Source organism: Sinocyclocheilus rhinocerous, unplaced genomic scaffold (assembly GCF_001515625.1).
Source record: "Sinocyclocheilus rhinocerous isolate Xijiao unplaced genomic scaffold, SAMN03320098_v1.1 scaffold1022, whole genome shotgun sequence".
In the NCBI taxonomy this organism is placed as follows: domain Eukaryota; kingdom Metazoa; phylum Chordata; class Actinopteri; order Cypriniformes; family Cyprinidae; genus Sinocyclocheilus; species Sinocyclocheilus rhinocerous.
The window spans coordinates 835,047-854,831 of NW_015656677.1; the positions used below are offsets into that span (position 1 = coordinate 835,047).

A 19,785-nucleotide genomic window follows, 5' to 3' on the forward strand; every position below is an offset into this window, starting at 1 on the left:
AAAGAGCGGTTGCCGCCATTTGTAACTTAAATATGCGAGGCTTCCGGTGTCATTCACTTCAAGCTATTTTACTTGTACAAAAAGAGTCCGTTATGCTGCTGCTTTATATTGCTAAACTGGTAAACTGTTATCATGTTTAATTTACTCTCATAATCATAAACACGCTGGTTTGTAATGCAGAGTTTTACTGTTTACTGCACGTATTATAGTTATTTACCTACAGTGGCTAATGAACCGGAAGTCACGCATGTGCAAAGTGGTCATTAATAATAATGACTGAAACATAATGTTTCGTTTTTGGGATCCGTTGAATCTGTCTTGGCATCTAGGAGAAACTCCATCAATGACATCATTCATGTAGGGCAAGGGTGAGGCTGGGCGAGAGCTCGAGCAGGGAAGAGGTGGCACGAGGAATGCTTTTGGACTGTTGAAACCTACAAGCTTGGACTAAGCCTGAATATTTCGAGCAGGGTAAGTGATATTTAATAGAATTCTGATGCTATTATTTTCCTACAGCTGTCATACAAGTATTGCAAAAGATATTTGTGCAATTACGGTTAGTTTTGTTTTATGTATTGCATTATTTAATTTTTATATGCTCAGTATAAACAACATTTATACTTTTTATATACGTATGTATATATTGTATGTACAGTACTTGTCAAAAGTTTGCAAACATTGTGATTTTTATGTTTTTAAGTCTTTTCTGCTCACCAAGGCTGCATTTATGTGCTCAGAAATACAGGAAAACACTAATATTGTGAAACTAAGTTTCTAAGTGAATATATTGTAAAATGTATTTTTCTCCTGTGATGCAAAGCTGAATTGTCAGCATCATTACTGCAGTCTTCAGTGTCACATGATCCTTCAGAAATCATTCATTTTTATTAATATTCTGATTTGCTTTTTTTATTTGAGTTTACTGTTGTTCATTATCAGTCTCTTAGGTCTGGAAGGTTTTCTCATAATGAAGTGCTCTCTTGGACTTTTTCTATTGGTCTGTTGTGTGACTCTTAGCTTAGGTAAGTTAATGCACATAACTGTTGGCTTAGTTTTGTGTGGCTTTGGTCATGACCTGCTTTTTATTTGAAACAGGCGTTAAGCATTATGGAATCCGATTCTCCTCTGCAGGCTCGTCTCTTCAATGCTACAAGTGTGAGGATTACACCGGGGGACGATGCGCAGTGCAGCAAGTTTGTTCTTATGAGGACGCATGTTTATATCTTCATGAGAAAGGTTTGTGGATGAAGTTTTAATATGCAGTGGTACAGATCCTCCTGAGAGGCTTTTACATTTTTATTTATTTGAATGGTTTAGTGTTTGGCTCATGTATACATTTTAAAACACAAGTATTGTTTCAATTTTATTTGTATTATATTATATTATCAAACATCTGCAAACAAGTGACACTAGACATTTTATAAGAATTAACATGACTTTTCTGAACCACTGTTGAAATAACTACTAACCAATGATGTTGAGTAGTGTTGTGTAAGTTACTAAGTATAGTGACTTTTTTCAAACTAATCACAACTATACTATATATATATTACTAATTACTAAATATATTACTATACTATATAAATGTCCATCAAAACTGTTTCTTTTAAATAAAAAGATCAAATAACTCTCTTAAAGTGTACGTTTTTAGTTTAATTAAGTTTTAGCGTTTTAGAGATAGAATTGTCTATACGACAGCCGTCAGATTTCTCAGTAATGAAATCATACTGAAATGTTTCAAAGGAAATGAAAATTAAGAAATGCTCCAGAACAAATAAATAATAATACAATTATTCTTTACAGCTATTTATTATTTCTTTTATTTTCTAAGAATACAATTAAAGTTACAATAACCTCCAACTTGTCTTAAATCCCCAAAAGGTAAGATGTTTAATGGATTTATTGTTGATGTGATTTTTAGTGGATGTATGAATTCAGTTCACACAACTAGTACATTTGAATTTTTTATAGTATATATAGTATTTTATTTCTATAGTATAAATAAGTTGATCATTTAACTTAAAAAATGCTTGAAAAATATGCTTCTTTTAAAATAACATTAATTAATATAATACCATTTGCTTTTTTTTCTAATTCAATGGCATTCATACTTTAAGTGACTTATTTTTTTAAATATTCTATTCTATTCACTAACTAACAGTTCTAATTTTCTAGGTGGGAAGACCATTCGCCGATGCATTCGTTACACTGACTGTGATAACTCTCGTCTGTCCCAGAAGTTTCCATCGATATCAGAATATACTTACAGGTGCTGCAACACCGACCTGTGTAACAGCGGACCAGCGAGCGCAGCAAGCACATGGATCTTATCTCTGCTGGCAGTGCTCGCCGGCCTCTGGTCCTGCTGCATCACTGCATGATTTCTCACTAGTGTCCTCGAAAGCTATTTCTTGCCATACCCTTTATGGATATCTATATATCTACAATGTACCATTATTTGTGATCTTTTGGTTTTAACTAACCTCTCATTTATCAAATAGCACTGTTTGTTGTAAACAAGTTTTATTCTAATACCATTGTTTTTTGACTTTTTCTTTTTTATTTAAATGAATTAAATTTTATTTTGGCTGATATTTGAAAAGAATGCAGCAAAATGTTTGGAATTTTCATAAATTACCTTTGTATGTAGTACCTTATAAATAACTAATTAAAAATAAACCTTGATTTTCTGAATTTGTACATTGTAAATGTTTTTAAAAACAGGTGCTTTTGAGGTTGCCTTGCCCTTTACCATCTTAAATGTCCAATTTCAAACCACCTGCACTGCTTCAAGTGTCCATTCAGCACCGCGGACAGCTCCACTTCAACTAGCCATTTAAATGCAGCACCTAACATCAATATAACACTACAATGGCTAAAAAGGAGGAATATATTCAGTGAGTGGATTTGAAACAGCCGATTTTAAAATCTCCACCATCTGAACGCAGATGGAACCGCTTCACTCGCTGCAAAGTCTCTAAAAATAAAGTCTGCCCAGCTGTTGACCCCTAATCCTGTGACATAACATGCCGTTTTCCGAACAAAGTAAAGACAATTTCAGGAATTCCTTCAGTTAGATATATAAAATGTCATATACTTTATCAAATATGTGAAATACACAAAATAAATGAACTTACTGATATGTAAACAGGAATGCATTCTCTAATGGTCACATTTAAATAGGACACAGACATGAAAGAATGTGTTTTAGGAGTTCAGGTCCTCTAGTTCACAACACATAATTGCACAAGGTAAACACAATATGTTAACACTTACAAACTAAACAACCATGATAGCCACATTAAAGGGATAGTCCGCCCAAAAATTACAATTTTGCCATTATTTACTCACCATCATGTCATTCCAAACTTGTATGACTTTCTTTCTGCTGTGGAATGTGGAAGATATTTTGAAGAATGTTTGTAACGAAATGGTTTCCGTTTCCATTGACTTCCATTGTATGAATAAAAAAAATACAATATAAGTAAAAAAAAGAACCAATACTGTTTGGCTACCAGCATTCTTCAAAATATCTTTGAGTGTGTGTATGTGTGTGTGTGTGTGTGTTCCACAGAAGACATAAAGGTTTGGAATGACATGAGTGTGAGTAAATGATACTCATTGATTTGCATTGTATTTTTTATCTATATAATGGTAGTCAATGGAACTGAAACGGTTTAGTTACCAAATATCTTCTTTTAAAGAGTGTTGGTAACTAAACAGTTTTGGTTCCCACTGAATTACATAGAAGTCAAATTCCACGGAATTCAAAGGGAATCAAACCTTTTTGGTTACTAACATTCTTCAAAATATTTTCTTTTACATTCTGAAGAAGAATGAAGGTCAGGTCATACAGGTTTGGAACAATCTAAAAAACACATCGCATCTCATAAAACAAGATGAGAACACAAAAAGGCAAAGAACTGGAATATTTTTTAAAGGGTTATGGTATCAAAACCCAACATACAGCTGCCACATGTTTGCTTCAACAGCGGCAGTAATACATTTTAGTTGAGGTATATGCCATATTTAATTTGACGTGAATAAAAACAAAGCTGTGGCGAATAGAAACACATTCTGTTAAATAGTTTGTGCAGTGTTAAGGTTTTTGGTCATGTTTAATTTCACAACTTGAAAGTTGAGTGTATTGACTAAACTTCTATCCACCACAGCCTGCTTTTAATTCTCACTGAACACATTATGGCATCTACCCTAACTATGGTCCATTAACTTTTTCTATTAAAACAATCCTAAAATTAATTATATTGCTGGCAGAAAAGGACCAAATCTACAAGAAATTCTCAGAGGTAATCGTAAACAATGCCACAGTTGTCCATGTTTTGACAGTTTACAAAACATGTGTAGTATAAAACCTATTTGAGACTATTATTTATAATATTCTTGACTATTAAAGGGATAGTTTACCAAAAATGAAAATTCCTCACCCTCATGTTGTTCCAAACCCATAAGACTTTGGTTAATCTTCGAAACACAAATTAAGATATTTTGAATAAAACCTGAAAGACTTCTGTCCATCCATTGAAAGTCCAGGTAACCAAAACCAAAAGGTTATAAAGACGGTGTAAAACAAATCCATATGGATTTAGCGGTTTAATCCAAGTCTTGTGAAGTCTTATGAGTTTGGAACGACATGAGGGTGAGTAAATAATGACCGAATTTTCATTTTTGAGTGAACTAACCCTTCAAGCAAACTAGTTACCAGTAACTGCTAGGTTATTTCTACTTCCATATCTGAAAAACCAAATAAATGTTTTTGTTCTCATCGCTCATGTCCTCCATTGTTTCTTCTTCAATCTCTCTGCCTATTTCCTCAAGTTTCACCGTTTTCTTTTGACCCTTCTTCTCCTCCTCCTTCTCTGCTGGCACGTACCAAGGCTTGGCTGCTGTGTCATCGAAGGCCCTGCCACCACCCCTCCTGTACCCGCCCCGTCCCGCCCTCACCAGCCCCCAGCCCTGAGGTTTACCCTCGTGGGGTCCACTGTCTTGCACACCTCTGGTGTGGTCCAGCTCCTTAGCACTGAGGGCTGGCATGCGGACTGGGACAGTGTTTCCAAATTTGGAGTAGTCGATGGAGTAGCGCCCATCCTCCTCTGTCATAATGGAGACGAAGCGCCGACCCCACAAGATCTCCTCTGGTGTGTAGGATGTACGGGCCTGCATTGTGATGCCAGTGGTCTCAACAACACCTGGCAGAACAGAAACATCGGCTCCGTTTCAAAACATAGTGAGCTATACATGCAACAAATTATTTTCCGTTTAGAAATGACTGAAATGTATTACTATTAAAATGATTACAATAAAGAGAATGCACTCCATTCACCTTCCAAAATGACAATGATCTCCAGGTCTTCGGTAGCCAGCGACTGCGCTGAGACCTCGTACAGCGGACTTCCTCTGTCAGTGGTGTGACTGATTATAAGTGGAGAGACGAGGAATATGCCGTTGCTCCTGAGAGGGTTTTCCACCTGGATATCGAGCTGACAAACGGGAATCACCTCACCCTCCGCAGTCACAGTCCGCCGAATCACCTGAAGAACAAACTTCAAGATTAGGGTGGAATTCAACTCAAGAAGTTCTGGACAGAAGAACTACACGCTTACAAATAAAGGTTCCAAAAGGGGGGGTTTCACAGCGATTCCATAGAAGAACCATGTAGTGGTCAGTTCTGAAGAACATTTAAAAAATTGTAAGAACCTTTCACTTCTACAGAACCTTCTGTCCAATGGAAGAGTTCCATTGATGTTAAAAGTTCTTCATGAAACCATAGATGCCAATAAAGAACCTTTGTTTTTCAGAGAGTTGAAGATATTTGTCACCTGCAGCTGTATGGTGGCCGAGATGATCATGCTCTTTCTTAGATCCCCGACACGGAACATGAACGTTGGTCGGCCGTTCCACGGTGCAATGACTGCGTTACGCGAGAAGATGAGGGTTTCTGCTCTCCGGTTGGCTTGAGCTGTCTTCATGAATACACAGCCCAGCATGATGGCGTTGATGATCAAGCCCAGAATGTTCTGGATAATGAGGACTATGATGGCCAGTGGACATTCCTCCGTCACCATTCGTCCTCCGAAACCAATAGTCACCTGATATTACAGAAATGATTGATATTACAGGTTCAAAAATCTCAGCCATTTGGTTCTCAATGAGTCGACAATTGGATTCAAATCCTTCCAGATTGCTCCTTACCTGCACCTCAATGGAGAACAGAAAGGCAGATGTGAAGGAGTGAATGGAAGTGACACACGGCACAGGTCACAGATCTCGAGGCTCCAGATCGCCGTGAGCGAATGCTAAGAGCCACCACACCATGGCAAAGAGCATCCAGGAGCAGAGGAATGCCGAAGTGAAGATGAGCAGGGAATGCTGCCATTTCAGGTCCACCATGGTGGTGAAAACATCTTGGAGGAACCGGCCCTGGGAAGCAACAAAATCAGTAAAGTGTATTGCATCTGTTGCCTAATAGATACATTATACTACAATATGTGAGTGAATTGAAACATTTTCTTGGACCAGAGTTCATCTGTGCAACGCACCTGTTCTCGTATATTCTTGTGGGCAACATTACAAGACCCGCTCTTGGTGATGAAACGTGCCCTCTGTGACTTTGGCCGGATGCGACTGGGTTGTGTGGCATCCTCTGCGAGTTGTGTCAAAAGGAAACCATCAGGCAAAAGGCCTTTGCGGGCCAACATTATGACAATCTGTGGCTGATCGGTGCTCCACACTACAAAAAGAACAAAAGAAATGCATATATAAATTAAATTAATTCAATTTAAATGCAAAATTACATTAGCACGAAGGGGTTGTCTCTATAACGCTTTATTACATTTATTACTTTAATTACAAATAAATATCACAGTTAAATTTTTTTTCACCTAAATATTTAGGCCTATATTTAAGATAAATGTATTTTAATTACATATAGCCTATAGATTTCCATCAAGTTGAATTTCGGTTTCAACAAACTAATAAACTTAACGTAATGCATATTTGTCGATTGTACATAAATGAAACAAGAATGAGATTTATGTATAGAACTAATAAACATAAAATTTTCTAGTTTATTATATAATATTATATTTTATATTAAATTATAGCATTTAAATAAGTTTAATTGAAACATTTGCTAGAATTTTAGAAATGTTTGTTCCTCTTTTGTTTGGTACATAATTTCAATTAAACTAGCACATTAAAAAGCACATTTAAAAGCACATTTTTCCATTTTATGCAGTGCATTGTATTCGTAAGATCGTACATTATGGATTCGGCGGACAGTTGTGGTTGTGATCATTCAACACAAGCACTGAAATATCACAAACCGCACTCCTGTTAAAACATCAAAATTAAAAGTTAATTATATTTTAAAAATCACCATCGTAAACCCCGCTTTATGTTATTTTATATCTGGGTGGAAATGTATCTACTTCAAATATAGTGCAATAGAAAATATATTTAATTTAATGTACAAAATGCACACGCGCAGTTATAAATGCAAATATGATCAAATTGAATTATTCGTCCGTTATTGCATTTTGCGATTCGTCGTTATGACCACCATATAACCAAGGTTATGCATTACAAAATAAAGATGCTTACCAGCACAGCAGTGACACGCACTGTTTATTTCATATCAATGTCGTTTTAAAATAATAATAATAATAATAATAATAAATAATAATAATATTAACCAAAAAAAATGTTTAAAGCAAACGCAAGCAGATGTCTGGATAGGAAGCTTATGCAATCAGACGGAGTCCTCATGATAGAAAAATGAAAGACTGGCGGACAAACATATCCCAGAATCCCCAGCGACTGCTGCTGCCCGCTGATCAGCGGTTCGCTTCGAGACAAATGTGCGCTGTTTTACAGCTGTCAACACTTTTACTGAACGTCTATGTGTTAGCTTTTGTTTAAGAAGTCATTTACAGTTAAAACGAATAGTTTTTATTGGTATTCGGCGTGTTTTAGAGTGTCTTTCGGGGTTGTTAGCCGATTAGCTCTTTAAAGATGGCTGATCCTTGGAATCGAGGTAAGTGACACGTAGCAGTTTTCTTATAATATTAAGTCATGTTTTCATTTAAGCTATTTTATTAGTATATACACGTAATATTTCAATATTATGATGCCTCTCCGGTCTAAAAAAAAAAAACATTTATTGCTGATGTTGCTAGTGCAAGTAAACTCGAAAACGAAAGTGTCCAGATATGAAATCATGTTGTGTACGTTGTCACAAAAAAAGCTTAATAACAGTGAATTTTGTGTAATTGACAGGACATGGTGCTGTGGATGACATGCTGGATGCTGATAACAGGCTGATGGCAGAAAATCTGGCCAGTAAAGTCTCTAGACTCAAATCTGTAAGTCAGACTTCTATATAGAATGTGATTTAAAAAATGGTCATTTTGTTGCATTTAAATGTTATTGGTCTCATTCACAGCTGGCGTATGACATTGATAAAGAGGCTGAGGAACAGAACACCTACTTGGATGGCATGGTTGGTTTTTTGAAATTGTTGTATGTTGTATTTGCAGTGTTGGCACATGGGTGTAACTCATCATGTGTTTAACATCCTTGTTTACTCAGGACTCCAATTTTCTCAGTGCAACTGGCCTGTTGACTGGAAGCGTGAAGAGGTTTTCAACAATGGTACGATCCGGCCGAGACAACAGAAAGATCTTGTGTTACATGTCCATCGGTTTGGTTGTGGTCTTCTTCCTGCTGTACTATCTAGTGTCACGGCTCCAGAACTAATGGGACGTTTGCTAATATTTTAGAACAGTTTCTCAGTTCTATGAGAATATTTGGGATGCTCTGTTTGGTCCTCTCATGAGGAGATTACAGTGAAGTGTACAGCGGATGTCTTTCCATTAATAGAAAAGAGGAAAGACTGTGGCGTGAGGATGATTTATCACATTTACCTTTATTTAAGCACACCCTTTGTTTACACTATCAAAAGTGGTCTGTTTAGTGTATATTTTTATTCATAATGGAAAGAAACATGCCATGGACCAATATTTGCTGTTTTATTTCAAATTAATTAAAAGCATATTTTTTTTAATTTCCACGCTTTATATTTTTAACATTGTAGATTATGTAAGAAAATGAAACTAACCATTTTTTGATAATTATGTACATTAAAATTATTGAAATGCAAATGCTTCTGTTGTGATTTTGCTTTTCCATCCAGCCGGGATAAACAGTGTGCTTCCATGATGTTCATTTAAGACTGTTTTAGATAAATCTGATGCACAAAATCATAGCATAACATTTATTTTAGTAAATGAAATTACTTTTTTAAAAATTATAATCTCCTGCCATGTTTCCTGTCATCTGATTGATATTTCATACTTTTCTAGAAAGTAAAGGTAGTATAATTCTTACATTTTCAGGTCATGGTTCACGTGTCCTTTTGATGTGAAGTCTTTAATTACTTTTTAAAATAAATGTAATGAATCAACTCCATACTTTAAAAAAAAAAGTTAAATACAACAGGTTTTTGAGGAATGTTTATTTGTACATATTTTGACCCCACAATTAAAACTACAGAGCTTGGGTCATAAAACAGCATTTAAATATAATCTTACTAAGACACTAAAACAACTGATATTTATATGCAATTTATGTAAGCGGTCTGCTATTTTTGTTATAAAAATCTCATTGATTTACATTACAGAATCATACTTTCTTATATATATGAAAGGTTTCATATATATATTTTTTATTTTATTTTATTTTTATATTTTGTCTAATGGTTCAATAAACTTTTTCATTTCAAAATTCTAAATGTATTACATGAGTCATAAATATTATAAATATATAATAATATATATATATATATATATATGAAACAAAAGGTATTTTTCATAATGCCGCTGTTCTCCTCCAGTCCGCGGGGCGGCGCTGTAGTTTACAGTGAGTGTGTTCAAACACGTTTTGTATGCGGCCATTCCGCATCTGACAATGTGATTGTATTGATTCATTTTAACTTCATGTAAAAATAATCAAATATACATATATCTGTCGGGTTTATAGCTGCTAGACCATATAAAACAACCGCTCTACTTAAAAGTTATTTTTTTTATAGGCTTTTTAAACAATGTATGTGTTTGTAGAACAGTTTTCACAGGCTGCATGCTGAAAACGTATTTAGCTCTAAAGTGTATATATAATAGAACTGTAAATAGTTTTATTTTATGTATAATATATGCTTATAACGTTTGACGGGGAAATTAAGTTGTCAAATTCATTATATAGTGCTTGGTTCAATGTAGCTGTTGTAACTTAAGAATTTGACATAATTTGGGGAAAAATAACTATCTAGACCGTATCATTCTGCTTCCTGTTGCTTAAGAATTAGTGTTGTGACATGGATTTCATCCCACATTTAATGTAGGAGATGCAGGACACTGTTGTAAGTCCAGAAAAAGCTGAGGAGGTCAAACTGAAGGCCCGATACCCCCATCTCGGGACCAGGCCCGGGGGGTCAGATCTTTTGCGAAAAAGACTCCAAAAAGGGGTATGTTTCTGAAAGGAAATTTTCAAATCGAGCTCATTAATTGCAAATAACGACGTTGTTATTCCTAGCAGCAAAAATACTTCGACTCAGGCGACTATAACATGGCCAAAGCCAAGATGAAGAACAAGCAGCTCCCGACAGCAGCGGCGGAGAAGACGGAGATCACCGGAGACCACATTCCCACCCCTCAGGACCTGCCGCAGCGGAAACAGTCTCTGGTGGCCAGCAAACTCGCCGTCTAATGCGAGCGTGGACTTCTGTGCCATTCCTGCTGTCTCCATTGTGCTCCCTCAGCCTTAATCGTTTTGTCTTTCTTTTGCTGTCTTTTCTGACTCTCTCTTTGTCTTCTGCCTGTAGAAACGCTCTCAATATACTGTTTTGATAAGTAAGGGTATATGTACTGCTGCTACCATCGCACTTGGATCTAGCCGTACAGTCTGATGTATTGATGCCAAGGTTTAAACATGGGAATCTGGCCCAACAAGTCAGACCAGCATTATTTTAGGGTTTTACACTTTTTCCCATCACTTTTTGATCATCTTTGTGCTGTGCTTGTCTTGAAATAAGACCTGCATGAGTAGATAACATGGACTGGACTTGAAATAATCACATCCACCTCTTCTGCCAAAACTGTGCCTCTTAGAAGAAGCAAAAGGCCTCGCAGACATTAGCTGATTGAGCTGAAGAAAATCTTAAGTGCTCTCAAAGTTCGTTCGTTGAGATTTGCTGTTTGCCTCCTACTTGTTAATTATGAAAACGACCTTAAAACTGTCAGTTTCTCTCGGGTGGCGTTTGTTTGCCCACACTGAGGAGTGTGTTGAGCTCTTCGCTGGGTTCTCTAGGTTGTGTTGGCAGAACACCTGAGCTGTACAAACGTTTACTGTCACAACTGTGCCATTTGTTTTGTAAATAAACTAAGTTTTGCACATGTGCCGCGTGACCGAGTAGTTGTTTCTGAACTCTGCAGTACAGGTTGTAGATTTGCTGTTGAAAAACTCAAATTATTTGAATTATCTAGACAAATTTAATGGAGACTAGCATTGTGCTGTTTGATGAAATTTGCTCTTTATGTCTAGTCAAACTTGATTCATGTCTTAGTTAAATTAAAATGAACCAAGACTCGTTTATTTAGCTTGCATTGTTCACTGACTGAATTTTCATGTAATACAAATAACCAACTTGCATTTGAATTATGCGTTGTTTTTAGTATATCTGGGTGGAGTGCAGTAACTCACTCTTTCCAGCCCATTCTTTGCCATGGTGGCTTTTTTTGTTTGATTTTTATTTATTTTTTTTCAAGTGACTGTATTCTTACCAAAGCAAAGAAGATGAACAAATAGCTCCTAGCAGCAGAGAGGACATAGATATATAAATAACCAATTCACATTTGAAGAGTCATAAATAATGCATGGCCCTGTTTCCATGGCATTCATTCTTACAGTTTCTTTTTCAGGTGGCTATAATATGGCCAAAGCAAGCGAGTAACTCAAAATTACCACAAGACGGCACTGTTTCCAAGCCTTCCCTTGCCACGGCGTCTTTCCCGCCCTTTTCCCCTTCTTTTTCTTTTCTTTCTTTTTGGTGACTAATGTCACCTTCAAATGAAGAGCAAACAGCTTTACAGCAGCAGAGAGTACGGCGATATATAAATAACTTCCTTAGATTTTGTGTACCTTAGATTTAGTCAAACATACGAAAATTAATTGTTCAACAGTCTTGAAAATGATCAAAAGAAAAATAATGGTTTGTACCTATAACGTTACCTGCCATACTTGGAACTGGAAAGGATGCTTGGCACTTTGAAATACAACAAGCGGGAAGAATGAACGTGAAATGGGCGGGGTATGGTGGCCCTGAAGTTAAATAGAAATAATGTTTTATTTTATATTAAAATAATCCTAATATTATTATACTTCTCACAGTCAGTTTACATTTAATTGTATTGTTTTATTAAATTGAAAATAAAACTACAGAAATGTATCAGTCTTTTCCGTTGTTGTCACGTGGTACCTGTTACTTTTCACAGCGGCTGTCAGGACGGACCAATCATATACGGTTGTGATTACTAGCTGATTGCTTTTCATTTTTAATAGATCATATTAAATATCAGCACGAGTTTTCATTTGTATGCCAGATGTTTGTCTTGATAATTAATTTAATTTAAATGATTACACAATTTTGTGTGCACATGTTTCCAGTGAGACAAAAATCATCCTAAAATTTAAATGCGGCTCAATGGAGAAGCGGCGCATTGAGCCACCAAGCGCCCCCTGGCGGAAGATTACATTATGTTCCACTGGTAACAGGTATTCGTTATTAAACTGTGCCACTCAGTGTATTTCCCCGGCGGCTGGCTGTCACACTTCCACACCACCAGCCAAGAGATTGCAGAAACTTTGGCGTTTCTCGATGTCTGTTTTCTAAGTCGCAGCAGACGCAGAGAGTTGCGATGTTTGTGGAGTAACGGGAGCCCAGGCAGAGCCCAATGGCAGCTCCGGAGCTGTACTCGAAGGTATGAGAGTTTAAACCCCGCTACTTTCGCATCTGAGCAGTGGAAAGTACATGTGCAACATTGTACCATCCACACAGTCCAGTCTTACAGCACTTTTTTGTGGGGAACTTTAAAAAGGCTAATAGAATTAATTTTGAATTTATTTTTGTGTAATTATCAAACATTCAGCGGATTGTATTCAAACACACAAACACTGAACATATAATACATTTTAAACTCCTGCTTTAAATATGAATGCATTAATAAAACAATCAGATGCTTGTTCAAAAAAAAAGCAAAAATATATATGTTAATCGGAGGTGCAGCTCTTATATTTAGGTATATTTGCAGATCTATTTTTATTTTAATAATAATATTTTTTTTTTAAATTAACGAGGAATGCATTGACAACACAACAATCAGAGGCTTGATTAAAGTTGGGGGGAAATTAATAACTTTAATCTGGTTTGCATCTCTTATTTTAGGTCAATTAGACCATTTTATAATATTAAATCTAGAAATAATATTTAATTTATTGTTTAAACTGTGTATGCGTTGATGAAGCAATCAGATGCTTGACTGAAGTTGGAAGAAAAGTAAAAATAAACAAATAAATATCTCAGTTGCAGCTCTAATTTTAAATAAATTATACAATTTCACAATGTTAAACCTAAAAGGAATATGTAATTCTTGTTTTAAATATGAATGCATTGATAAAACAATCACGTTTGATTTAAAAAAATGAAAACAAAAAATATTGTAATAAAATGCTGTATTATTCATTTTATTAATTCGATTATTTATATGCATTAAACCATTTTAGATTTGCTTTGAATTGCATAAAAAAAAACTAATGCTACTCAAACTAACCTGATGTTGACCGCCTGCAGTTTGCTCGAGTCTGGATCCCAGACACCACAGAGGTGTGGAGATCAGCAGATCTCATCAAAGACTACAAGCCCGGAGACACTGTCCTACATCTACAGCTGGAGGATGAGACTGTGAGAGTATCAACGTTTTTTCACATACATCCCGTTTTGTAAAAGCTTAAGATCCAGTATACCCATCCAACATGGGTATGAAGGGAAAACATGACCAATTTGACCAGATCAGGTGGTTTAAAGCTTTTGAAGACTGCTTGAGTCAGCACTGAGTCAAGTTTGAGGCAGAGTTGAGTCAGACTGGTGGAAAAAATGATGGGTGTGGAATTCCAATTCCAGCATAGTTCAGTAACTGCACCCATTGCTCTGTGTAACATGTAACTGGTGTGCAGTCAGTCACCAGGCCAAAGATGAGTATCTGTAGTTTAGCTTGTGGTTTTCCTGAGGTAAATGTCCTCTAAATGTATCTCCTGCAAGTGTGTCAGTGATACCCGAAGCTTTTTGCATGTTTTACCCACAACATAACTAGCGTTTAAGCTGCATGTGTGCACAAGATGATCTGATGAACTCGCTTGTTTTACATTAAAGGAGTATTCAGGGTTTAATAAAAGTTAAATCAACGGCATGTAGACAGTAGAGCTCATGACAGAACGTATGCAACAAATAACTTCTGTTGAAGATTATAGGACAAGGCAATAGATTCAGTTTAAGAGCATTTTTAATTCCCCACAGTAGCTGCAGTTGAACTCAAGTAACTTTTCGCAGGAGTTTGAGTACAAGTTGGACCCAAAGAGTGGTGTTCTGCCTCCTCTTCGTAACCCGGACATCCTGGTGGGCGAGAACGACCTCACGGCTCTCAGTTACCTCCATGAACCGGCCGTTCTGCACAACCTCCGGGTCCGATTCACAGACTCCAAACTCATCTACACCTACTGCGGTAATCAAAATGTTGTTTGTGACATTGCTTATTAGATATATTAAAATCAAAGATCAGACTTTTCTATTCACTTCAATGTCAGTATGAAAGCAGTATGTCTGAGTATGTTCAATCTGTATTCTGTTAGTTTCATATTTTTAATGTCTTTTTTATTTTGTTGAAATTTTTTGTTATTTAATTCAGATTAATTAATTTTTTAATTAATTTTATTTGATGTAATCTGATTTTTCAATATTTCACTTTTTATTTTATTTTATTATTATTTTTTATTTCTGAGCATTGACCTGCATTTCTATTCAGTTCAGTGTCATTATGAAAGCAGTATGTCTGAGGCTAGTCTGTTTATGTTTGATATATATATTTTCTGTTAGTTTCATTTTTTAAGTTGTTTTTATTTAATAGAATTGTAAATTACTTATTAATTAAATTGCATATTTTTATTTTATTTTATTTTATTTTATTTTTTTATTTTTTTATCTGAGCATTGACCTGTAGACTTTGGTATTCTACACAGATATTACTAGTGAATATGAACCATAAAATGTGGCCTAGCTGAGCTTGTCATTTGTACTGCACAGCTCATTAGACTTTTAGTTATGGACTCCTGTTCTTAGATTAGACTGTTTTGCATACAGTATGTAGAGTATAAAAAAAAGGAGTCTGAAAATGCGTTGTAATTCAGTCTGACCTTTGACCCAGAACTCCAGAAATGTAAAAAAATCTAACCATTTATTTGTTTTAAAATAAAAATAGGAATCATTCTGGTTGCCATCAATCCATATGAAAGTCTTCCAATATATGGATCAGATATCATCAATGCTTACAGTGGGCAGAACATGGGTGATATGGACCCACATATCTTTGCTGTGTCAGAGGAGGCCTATAAACAGATGGCCAGGTATGTGCGCGCACCTTTTTGCAATAGTAAGAGATTCAAAGAATAGAGTGTATCTAAGAAACTGTCCATAGTTTTTGGCAATTACAATGCATTCTCTCCTTTTCCTCCTGTAAGAGATGAAAAGAACCAGTCCATCATCGTGAGTGGAGAATCTGGTGCAGGGAAGACAGTTTCTGCTAAATATGCCATGCGTTATTTCGCCACGGTCAGCGGCTCCTCTGCTGAGGCCAGCGTGGAGGAGAAAGTGCTGGCGTCCAGCCCCATCATGGAGGTATGATAGCTAGCTTCTGCTAGCCTGTAAAACTCCCAAACAGATCTACATCTCGTCCAAGAAACTTCTCATACTGAGGCTTTCATCTGTGTCTAGGCTATAGGAAATGCCAAGACAACGAGAAACGACAACAGCAGTCGCTTTGGGAAGTATATTGAGATTGGATTTGACAGGAAACACCACATCATTGGAGCCAACATGAGGACGTACCTTCTGGAAAAGTCTAGAGTGGTGTTTCAGGTTAGTCTTCTGCTCATTCATCTCAACTACAGTACATACTTATTTAAAGAGTTTGAAAGAGTCACCATTGATTTCAGTAGTATAAAACATCTACCTGAAATATAAAATCTGATGTATTTATGTGGAAATATCACTTGACTTACACTAAAGCAGTCAGTTTCTGTTTCCGGTTTTAGGCATGTGAGGAGAGAAACTATCACATCTTCTATCAGCTCTGTGCTTGTGTCCATTTACCTGAGTTTGAACCTCTCAAGTTAGGTATGATACCCACTCTGCATTGTGTTTATTATTAAGTCAGGTAAACCGTTAGCATCTTCATTACTAAGCATCTTATAATGGGTTTTTAGGCTATATATGTAGGCTTTAAATCAACTATTTTGTAATAAGTAAATCTGTTCACCACTTCCCCTCAGGGTGGGCTCCTTTTCTTCAGTAACCAGTCTTTCTCTTAAGGTAGCGCTGATGACTTTCCCTACACTAACCAAGGCAGAAGTCCCATCATCGAGGGGGTGAACGACCTGAAGGAGATGGAAGCCACAAGGAAAGCCTTTTCACTGCTGGGTATGAATATCTTGCCTTTCCATGTGCCCATGAGGTGTTTTGTACACCAGGGTCCTATATGTTCTATAACTAACTATCAGAATGATAAACGGGTAACATCATTTATTTATTTTATTTTATTATTATTTTGTATTTTATGGTATTGTATTGTTTATTTTATTATTTCATTTTTTTCTTTTCTTGTTTATTTCATTTTTTTGTTTTTTATTTAATATTTATTTTATTTCTATTTTTTATTTTACTTTATTTCCTTTTTTTTTTTTTTTTGGTATTCATTTTTCTTTTTTTAATTAATGTATCTTATTTTTTATTTTATTTTTATTTTATCCTTATTACCTATCCATGATTAGACTGGCCAGGTTTATGAATATCCAGTAGCAATAGTTAATGTGTAAACATGGATGACGTTAAATTCTATTTTCATAGTACATAAAGCTCTTTTATCTAAAAAGATCAAGGACAATTAGATTCCTCATGATATAAACCCTTTAAATGCTTCTTCACATACTCTTAGTTTAGTCGTTCAAACACAAACGTGCCAGTATCTGCTGATTGATTCCAGGAATTACTGAGGCACACCAAATGGGTTTATTCCAAATCCTGTCAGCCATTCTTCATCTGGGGAATGTGGAGGTGAAGGAGAGAGGATCTTCTAGTTGTTGCACCTCTGTAAGTCACATTGAGTACGCAAGAATCAATGGTTTCTTTAATACGCATTTTGCATTTTCATACATTGATTCCACACTATGTTGTTCGCACTGTGTCCAGGATGAAAGCGGCCACCTGGCCGTGTTTTGTGAACTCACTGAGGTGTCGTACGAGTCCATGGCTCACTGGTTGTGCCATAAAAAACTCAAGACCGCCACAGAAACCCTAAACAAGCCTGTTACCCAATTGGAGGCCATAAACGGCCGTGACGCTCTTGCAAAACACATTTACGCCAAGCTCTTCTCATGGATCGTCGGCCAGGTCAACAAGGCCCTGAGCACTTCCTCCAAACCGCACTCGTTCATCGGTGTCCTAGACATCTATGGGTGGGTGAGGTGCTATTATTTCATCTTCATTCTTTATTGGTGTTAAAAATACAGTTGCAGGACAATTAGGTGAACTGTTGTGCCCAGGTTTGAGACATTCGAGGTGAACAGCTTCGAGCAGTTCTGCATCAACTACGCCAACGAGAAGCTCCAGCAGCAGTTTAACATGGTCAGCATTTTCAAACGTGTGTCAGCTGCTCCAGCATTCACAAAATTATCAGTCATGTCCAAGCACATCACGACTCACAGAAAGCATTTACCCTCCAGCACGTGTTCAAACTGGAGCAGGAGGAGTACATGAAGGAGCAGATACCATGGACGCTCATCGATTTCTACGACAACCAGCCGTGCATCAACCTGATCGAGGCCAAGATGGGCTTGCTAGATCTTTTAGATGAAGAATGCACTGTAAAAACCATTATTAAACCATAAATGTTATATAATAAGCATCTTTTTTTTGTGATAAACTCCTTGATTTGATGCTTTCAGATGCCAAAAGGTTCAGATGAATCATGGGCGCAAAAGCTGTACAACACTCACCTAAAGAAAAGCTCTCACTTTGAGAAGCCGCGCATGTCTAACAAAGCCTTCATCATACTGCACTTTGCAGACAAGGTACATGGAGGAAAAATATGCACTGGTCATACAGGAATTCCTAAGAGTCCATCCCATTTGATCTCTCTCGATTTCTGTTGTAGGTTGAATACCAGTGTGATGGATTTCTGGAGAAAAATAAAGACACAGTCAATGAAGAACAAATTAATGTGCTGAAGGCTAGTAAGGTGTGTTCATCTCAGCATAGCTCACTAACATTTTTCTGGCACAGAATTACAGCTTCATGTGCTCTACACAGTCGAAATGAGAACCAGGAACGTGTTCGAGCTTGCGAAATGTTATTCTCTACTCCCTCAGTGACTTAAGTTAATTCAGTGAAGTATCGCCACCTGCTGTTCGGTTCATGAACATCTTGGATTCTTAGAGAGGATTTTTGCTCTGGTGGGTTGGAACCCAAAACATGGATTGGTCATGGATTAGTGTTAAATGCAAGTTACCAGTTGAGAACCACTGGTCTAGAGTGTAACTGGCACAAGTAGCATATCGCTCTGTTATAAAGGCTCTCTTGTTTTCTCACAGTTTGCCTTACTGGTTGAGCTCTTCCAGGATGAGGAAACACCTGCAGCTCTGAGCACCACAGCACCATCTGGTCGTGCAAAGTTTGGACGGTCCACCCAGTCTTTTAGGGAGCACAAGAAGTCGGTTGGACTGCAGGTTAGAGTTGACCAACAAAGCCAAGATCCATCTCTGTTATTCATTCTCCTCTGAACTGTTGATACAGAAAAGCTCTGAAAGTAAAACCCCATTTATTTCCATTAATGGATTATACTAATAACAATAAACCTTTTAAAGGGATCGTTCATCCAAAAATGAAAATTCTGTCATTAATTACTTACCCTCATGTCGTTCCAACCCCATAAGACCTTCGTTCATCTCCGGAACACAAATTAAGATATTTTTGATGAATTCTGAGAGCACTCTGACCCTCCCATAGACAGCAAGGATCCTTACACGATCAAGGTCCAAAAACATAGCAAGGAGATCGTTAAAATAGTCTATGTGACATCAGTTGTTCAACCGTAATGTTATAAAGCTACAAGAATACTTTTTGTGCGCAAATAAAACAAAAATAATGACTTTATTCAACAATTTGTCTCCTCCACGTTAGGCTTGCCGCGATAGACGGTGCTGATGGTGATACCGGTGTTAAGCCGCAACACCGGTTATGTCACTTGCCCACCGCGGCACCGACCCCCACCGTCGTTTTGATTTTTTTAAAGTAATAAAAATCATTTAGTTCAGTAAAAGAACAGACACTACAATTAAAAACTGAACGCGGCTGCTCAATGCAGCGTGCCGAACGACAGTCGCATCACA

General features: G+C 36.7%; 3 protein-coding genes and 1 pseudogene across 4 annotated transcripts in view; 3 read left to right on the forward strand and 1 right to left on the reverse strand.

The window, feature by feature from the left end:
• Positions 1–4,672: 4,672 nt before the first annotated feature.
• On the reverse strand, positions 4,673–7,649 carry LOC107720798 (ATP-sensitive inward rectifier potassium channel 11-like; annotated as a pseudogene).
• A 159-nt stretch (positions 7,650–7,808) lies between these two features.
• Positions 7,809–9,175, forward strand: LOC107720799 (BET1-like protein). The gene is made up of 4 exons (XM_016528632.1): positions 7,809–8,053; positions 8,296–8,381; positions 8,462–8,518; positions 8,608–9,175. Exons 1-4 carry the CDS (start codon positions 8,032–8,034, stop codon positions 8,773–8,775), a joined length of 333 nt encoding a protein of 110 aa, XP_016384118.1. The 5' UTR covers positions 7,809–8,031; the 3' UTR covers positions 8,776–9,175.
• A 1,211-nt stretch (positions 9,176–10,386) lies between these two features.
• On the forward strand, positions 10,387–11,404 carry LOC107720800 (cAMP-regulated phosphoprotein 19). 2 transcript variants are annotated; one of them, XM_016528633.1, is made up of 2 exons: positions 10,387–10,540; positions 10,609–11,404. In XM_016528633.1, the coding sequence occupies exons 1-2, from the start codon at positions 10,421–10,423 to the stop codon at positions 10,780–10,782; spliced, it is 294 nt and encodes a 97-aa protein (XP_016384119.1). In that variant the 5' UTR covers positions 10,387–10,420; the 3' UTR covers positions 10,783–11,404. The 2 variants fall into 2 exon arrangements, with proteins under 2 accessions (XP_016384119.1, XP_016384120.1); XM_016528634.1 differs by having other exon boundaries at positions 10,612–11,404.
• Positions 11,405–12,898: 1,494 nt separating this feature from the next.
• Positions 12,899–19,785, forward strand: part of LOC107720762 (unconventional myosin-Va-like) — a 21,552-nt gene continuing 14,665 nt past the window's right edge. The window contains 15 exon segments of the mRNA XM_016528586.1: positions 12,899–13,052; positions 13,922–14,032; positions 14,678–14,849; positions 15,603–15,747; positions 15,862–16,018; positions 16,115–16,258; positions 16,435–16,516; positions 16,712–16,819; positions 17,382–17,488; positions 17,588–17,853; positions 17,941–18,022; positions 18,121–18,261; positions 18,343–18,468; positions 18,552–18,635; positions 18,988–19,122. Coding sequence (XP_016384072.1) covers positions 13,026–13,052; positions 13,922–14,032; positions 14,678–14,849; positions 15,603–15,747; positions 15,862–16,018; positions 16,115–16,258; positions 16,435–16,516; positions 16,712–16,819; positions 17,382–17,488; positions 17,588–17,853; positions 17,941–18,022; positions 18,121–18,261; positions 18,343–18,468; positions 18,552–18,635; positions 18,988–19,122 — 1,887 coding nt within the window. The 5' untranslated portion in view covers positions 12,899–13,025.